The sequence below is a fragment of the Procambarus clarkii genome, chromosome 11 (assembly GCF_040958095.1).
Source record: "Procambarus clarkii isolate CNS0578487 chromosome 11, FALCON_Pclarkii_2.0, whole genome shotgun sequence".
In the NCBI taxonomy this organism is placed as follows: domain Eukaryota; kingdom Metazoa; phylum Arthropoda; class Malacostraca; order Decapoda; family Cambaridae; genus Procambarus; species Procambarus clarkii.
In genome coordinates this window covers 34,380,691-34,387,146 of record NC_091160.1, presented here as the reverse complement: position 1 = coordinate 34,387,146, position 6,456 = coordinate 34,380,691, and the positions used below count along the sequence as shown (strand labels likewise).

The following is a 6,456-nucleotide window of genomic DNA, read 5'->3' as shown; positions in this document are numbered from 1 at the left end:
GACCACTGGGGTAGATCACACAAGAACGCTTATTTTAACAGGCTTTGTAAACACAATCCGGAAAAAATCCGGATTGCCTCCCACAGCACCGTGGCAAGGATGAGTCTACGAACGAATGGTAGGCAGTGTGAAACGATGCTTAAGGAAAGCCCTGCATTGCCCAAAAGTCAACAACAGACCTCTCACAAAGAGTCGACAACTGACCTCTCACAAAGAGTCGACAACTGACCTCTCACAAAGAGTCGACAACTGACCTCTCACAAAGAGTCGACAACTGACCTCTCACAAAGAGTCGACAACTGACCTCTCACAAAGAGTCGACAACTGACCTCTCACAAAGAGTCGACAACTGACCTCTCACAAAGAGTCGACAACTGACCTCTCACAAAGAGTCGACAACTGACCTCTCACAAAGAGTCGACAACTGACCTCTCACAAAGAGTCGACAACTGACCTCTCACAAAGAGTCGACAACTGACCTCTCACAAAGAGTCGACAACTGACCTCTCACAAAGAGTCGACAACTGACCTCTCACAAAGAGTCGACAACTGACCTCTCACAAAGAGTCGACAACTGACCTCTCACAAAGAGTCGACAACTGACGTCTCACAAAGAGTCGACAACTGACGTCTCACAAAGAGTCGACAACTGACGTCTCACAAAGAGTCGACAACTGACGTCTCACAAAGAGTCAACAACAGACCTCTCACAAAGAGTCGACAACAGACCTCTCACAAAGAGTCGACAACAGACCTCTCAGAGTCAACAACAGACCTCTCACAAAGAGTCAACAACAAACCTCTCACAAAGAGAGCCACTGAGTCCCTCGCATCTGCTCTATTGTAGTCTTCCTTATCCTCTAATATCTCTAGAAGATGAGAATCCAGACGACCTCCTCATTTGTCGGAAGGAACGACTTGGTGGAACGTGATAAACATCTTTCCAGAGTGAGAGGCAGGTGGAATGAAGTGTGGACTCGTGAGTATCTAACTGCTCTCAGAGAATACCATTATGGAGCTGCAAGGCCCTATAATAAAATCAGTTGATTGGCCAAGGTCTGATGTGGTCTATAGACAAAACCAATGCTGTCGACCCAGATCACCAAGGAATAAGAATAGTTAAGGTCAAGCAGAGTTGTAGAACTTTTGAAATTCTTTATTATTTTGTTTTTACCACAGACGTGGCCACACATTTGCAATGCTAACCAGCATATATACATTTTCTTCTGTCCTCCATGGACAGGGTTAGAGATGTGTTAAACATATAGTTCAAGGGTTTATTGAACACTCAACTACAGAAGGTGATTCGGTGCTTTTAAAATGTTAAGCTAACCTACATACGTAAATACATAGATATGCAGATTTACGTATGCCCTACATACAGTGTTTGATGTGTCGTATACATAGTGTCATTAATGCTTAAGGACACAGGGCAGTTAAGCCTCTAAAATTGTAGTATTATTCATACGGATCACTGGATAAAGAACTATCGTCTTCTGTGATACCAGGGAACAATCGCTGATAGCACGCGTGTATACAGTTTAAATTCTAAAAAGGCATATCATTCAGTATTTTTAAAATGGAAATTTATTTATATAACTATTAAACATTTGCGCAATTTCTTATAATTTAAGTCAACTTACGTCTGCATAGTCATGATCTATTTTTTATTGCTATTTAATTATTTGTATTACTTTTCATGTCTTAAAATAATGCTGTCACAGCCAACGACTGTGAAGAGTTCCCCAGTATATTATTGTGAGCTTACTAAATATTGGATGAAAACTGCTTTTGCATTTGTTTTAATGAGGATGAAAATCCCTATATTAGAGCTAATATCCACAAAATATATATATAACAAACTTATAAATTTAAATGTATTCGTTCATCAAGAAATTTCACCTACTATCCAATTCCGTTTTTTATGATCAGACTCTTGTTGTGTAGGAGTAACTAAAGAAGACTGAAGCAATGACACAATTTGATAGTACAGCCATACTATTCATGTTAACAAAACCAGAAAGAGAGAAAAGTCAGTTTCTAGACCAATACACTTACAACAACCTCCAGTCCTCTTAGTTTGGTGCCAATCGTGATTGAATATGTTCTTGTAATCGGATATTTGACTGAATCAAATTGAAGGGTTGAGGCTGAGAAGTTGAGGGTTGAGGTTGAGAAGTTGAGGGTTGAGGTTGAGAAGTTGAGGCTGAGAGGTTGAGGCTGAGAGGTTGAGGGTTGATGTTGAGAGGTTGAGGCTGAGAGGTTGAGGGTTGAGGCTGAGAGGTTGAGGGTTGAGGCTGAGAGGTTGAGGGTTGAGGGTTGAGGCTGAGAAGTTGAGGGTTGAGGCTGAGAGGTTGAGGCTGAGAGGTTGAGGCTGAGAAGTTGAGGGTTGAGGGTTGAGGCTGAGAAGTTGAGGGTTGATGTTGAGAGGTTGAGGGTTGATGTTGAGAGGTTGAGGGTTGAGGCTGAGAGGTTGAGGGTTGAGGCTGAGAGGTTGAGGGTTGAGGCTGAGAAGTTGAGGATTGAGGCTGAGAGGTTGAGGCTGAGAAGTTGAGGGTTGAGGGTTGAGGCTGAGAGGTTGAGGGTTGAGGCTGAGAGGTTGAGGGTTGAGGCTGAGAAGTTGAGGGTTGAGGCTGAGAGGTTGAGGCTGAGAAGTTGAGGGTTGAGGGTTGATGTTGAGAGGTTGAGGGTTGAGGCTGAGAGGTTGAGGGTTGAGGCTGAGAGGTTGAGGGTTGAGGCTGAGAAGTTGAGGGTTGAGGCTGAGAGGTTGAGGCTGAGAAGTTGAGGGTTGAGGGTTGAGGCTGAGAGGTTGAGGGTTGAGGCTGAGAGGTTGAGGGTTGAGGGTTGAGGCTGAGAGGTTGAGGGTTGAGGCTGAGAAGTTGAGGGTTGAGGGTTGAGGCTGAGAGGTTGAGGCTGAGAAGTTGAGGGTTGAGGGTTGAGGCTGAGAGGTTGAGGGTTGAGGTTGAGAAGTTGAGGCTGAGAGGTTGAGGGTTGAGGCTGAGAAGTTGAGGGTTGAGGGTTGAGGCTGAGAGGTTGAGGGTTGAGGCTGAGAAGTTGAGGGTTGAGGGTTGAGGCTGAGAGGTTGAGGGTTGAGGCTGAGAAGTTGAGGGTTGAGGGTTGAGGCTGAGAGGTTGAGGGTTGAGGCTGAGAGGTTGAAGGTTGAGGCTGAGAGGTTGAGGGTTGAGGCTGAGAGGTTGAGGGTTGAGGCTGAGAAGTTGAGGGTTGAGGGTTGAGGCTGAGAGGTTGAGGGTTGAGGCTGAGAAGTTGAGGGTTGAGGGTTGAGGCTGAGAGGTTGAAGGTTGAGGCTGAGAGGTTGAGGGTTGAGGCTGAGAGGTTGAGGGTTGAGGCTGAGAGGTTGAGAGTTGAGAATTTTGCTACAGATTACCTACTTATAATTATGTGTTAGATTAAGGACTTTTCCAAAACGATATATGCATGTTAGCGGCATTACCCATACTGCCTACCTGGGGCCGCCTAGAGAGAGAGTGGCCCAAGTTAATTCAAGTTAACCCTTTTAGTAAGGCCAACAGAAATAAGTTATAACTAATAAAAAGGACACAATATGTTCATTTAACAGTGGCATTAACAGATATATAAATTTAGTTAAGAATAAATTTAGCCTCGGAGCCATAGCCTATATTATTTATATATATTTAAATTTCTTTAGTATTTCCAGACAAATTTGTAAACTTTCAGCTACTGAAAGGACTTTCGATTTGTGTAGAAAAAGTGGATTTTGTTAAAGCCTTTGATAAGGTACCATATAAAATACTGACAAAAAAATTACAGGCACATGGAATAAATGGAAGAATACTAGAATAGATAAAAAAATATGGTTAAAACAAAGAAAACAAAGAGTGGCGCTAACTGGGAATGAATCTGATTGGAAAAAATTTGGTAAGTGGGATTCCACAGGGGGACCATATTGAGGCAGAACCATCTAATTTATTTATTTTTATTTATGTATTTATTTATATACAAGAAGGTACATTGGGTTTGTGAGAATACATAGCATAGTACAGTAATTACACTCTTGTAAAGCCACTAGTATGCGCAGCGTTTCGGGCAGGTCCTTAATCTAACAGATTTCTTTTTTTTTTTTTTTTTTGAGATATATACAAGAGTTGTTACATTCTTGTACAGCCACTAGTACGCGTAGCGTTTCGGGCAGACCCTTAATCCTATGGTCCCTGGAATACGATCCCTGCCGCGAAGAATCGTTTTTTCATCCAAGTACACATTTTACTGTTGCGTTAAACAGAGGCTACAGTTAAGGAATTGCGCCCAGTAAATCCTCCCCGGCCAGGATACGAACCCATGACATAGCGCTCGCGGAACGCCAGGCGAGTGTCTTATCACTACACCACGGAGACTGCCTCTGTTCTCTGTTCTCTATTGAATCTAACAGATCTAATCTAATTACATGGGCCCACGAGTACTGGGGCCCCACGAGCAGAGGACATGTTCATTATGGAAGGAGAAGTGTTAAATATTTACATCTTATTCCAAGTACACTTATATAATATAAACCTACATCCTGGTGTAGAACTAAATACTAAATATTTAAGATATATATTTCCAGGTGAACAAACCTTAAAACAGGAATGAAAAGAAATGTTTTAAGTGGAGCGTAAATGTTTCATACTGTGCCATCTAATGTGTAGCCTACTGAGTATTATTGTCTCTTTCAAGCCATGTGTATTGTTCAAATGTTTATCATGTTGATTAATTGTGGCTCTACAGCATGTTGTTAATTTTTTTAACACCTGTTTTGGAAAGTGCCAATAAAATATAAATGTGTTTAATATTATCGACCATTTAATTTTTATCCCTGTGAGTGGGTGTCATAGGGGCCCCCAGCACACTGCCCAAGGGGGCCCATAATGCTGATAACACGGTCCTGTTTTTGGTGTTGTTATAGATTCAGCTAATCGGAACAAGTTTCCAAGTAGCACGGGCTATGGTGAGCCCGTAGTGGACTTACCTGGCACAGGAGCGGGGCAAGTAGCACGGGCTATGGTGAGCCCGTAGTGGACTTACCTGGCACAGGAGCGGGGCAAGTAGCACGGGCTATGGTGAGCCCGTAGTGGACTTACCTGGCACAGGAGCGGGGCAAGTAGCACGGGCTATGGTGAGCCCGTAGTGGACTTACCTGGCACAGGAGCGGGGCAAGTAGCACGGGCTATGGTGAGCCCGTAGTGGACTTACCTGGCACAGGAGCGGGGCAAGTAGCACGGGCTATGGTGAGCCCGTAGTGGACTTACCTGGCACAGGAGCGGGGCAAGTAGCACGGGCTATGGTGAGTCCGTAGTGGACTTACCTGGCACAGGAGCGGGGCAAGTAGCACGGGCTATGGTGAGCCCGTAGTGGACTTACCTGGCACAGGAGTGGGGCAAGTAGCACGGGCTATGGTGAGCCCGTAGTGGACTTACCTGGCACAGGAGTGGGGCAAGTAGCACGGGCTATGGTGAGCCCGTAGTGGACTTACCTGGCACAGGAGCGGTGTTCCGGTCCTGTTTTGGGCCCCAACCCTTTTTGTCATATACATCAATGACAGAGATGAGAATATTACAAACCACAGTATAAAAATTTGCAGATGACACAAAGAATTATGGTAAAGTGGGACATGATAATAATGTGGAATCCTTATAAATTAAGAGATTTACACGAACACCAAGATATATGGGGCCAGATTCACGAAGCAGTTACGCAAGCACTTACGAACCTGTTCATCTTTTCTCAAACTTTTGCGGTTTTGTTTACAATTATTAAACAGTTAATGAGCTCCGAAGCACCAGGAGGCTGTTTATAACAATAACAACAGTTGATTGGGAAGTTTTCATGCTTGTAAACTGTTTAATAAATGTAACCAAAGCCATCAAAGATTGAGGAAAGGTGTACACGTTCTTAATAAGTACTTGCGTAACTGCTTCGTGAATCAGGCCCCTGGTCGCCCGGAGTGTTTGCTGTCATATCAGCCTCCTGTACACAGTAATCCAGTCGTCGCACTTCTTGGCTCAAATTGTCGCAAATTTAATTGGTGATATTAACAAGAAGAATACGTATTTATAATAATATTTTTCATAAATAGCCACGAAATATTTAATATTTAGTTAAAAAAAAGTGTCTGGAAGTTAAATCAACTTCACAGAACAATAATTTTGTTATATAGTTACTAACGGTATTCGTTGGTATGCGTTCGCTACTTAAACTGTTCATGTCCTTTTCGCTCATAGCAAACCTACTTACGAAGAAATACATGAAGCTTCGTAATTACCTAAGTGTAATTACCTAAGTGTAGTTACAGGATGAGAGCTACGCTCGTGGTGTCCCGTCTTCCCAGCACTCTTTGTCATATAACGCTTTGAAACTACTGACGGTCTTGGCCTCCACCACCTTCTCCCCTAACTTGTTCCAACCGTCTCCCACTCTGTTTGCGAAAGTGAATTTTCTTAT

At 43.4% G+C, this 6,456-nt stretch overlaps 1 protein-coding gene across 1 annotated transcript; it reads right to left on the bottom strand.

The window, feature by feature from the left end:
• Nucleotides 1-2,131: 2,131 nt before the first annotated feature.
• Nucleotides 2,132-6,234, bottom strand: LOC138363657 (protein FAM186A-like). Its single transcript, XM_069323030.1, has 2 exons — nucleotides 6,181-6,234; nucleotides 2,132-3,385 (listed from the first exon to the last, which is right to left on the bottom strand). The coding sequence occupies exons 1-2, from the start codon at nucleotides 6,232-6,234 to the stop codon at nucleotides 2,132-2,134; spliced, it is 1,308 nt and encodes a 435-aa protein (XP_069179131.1).
• Between the last annotated feature and the right edge of the window lie 222 nt (nucleotides 6,235-6,456).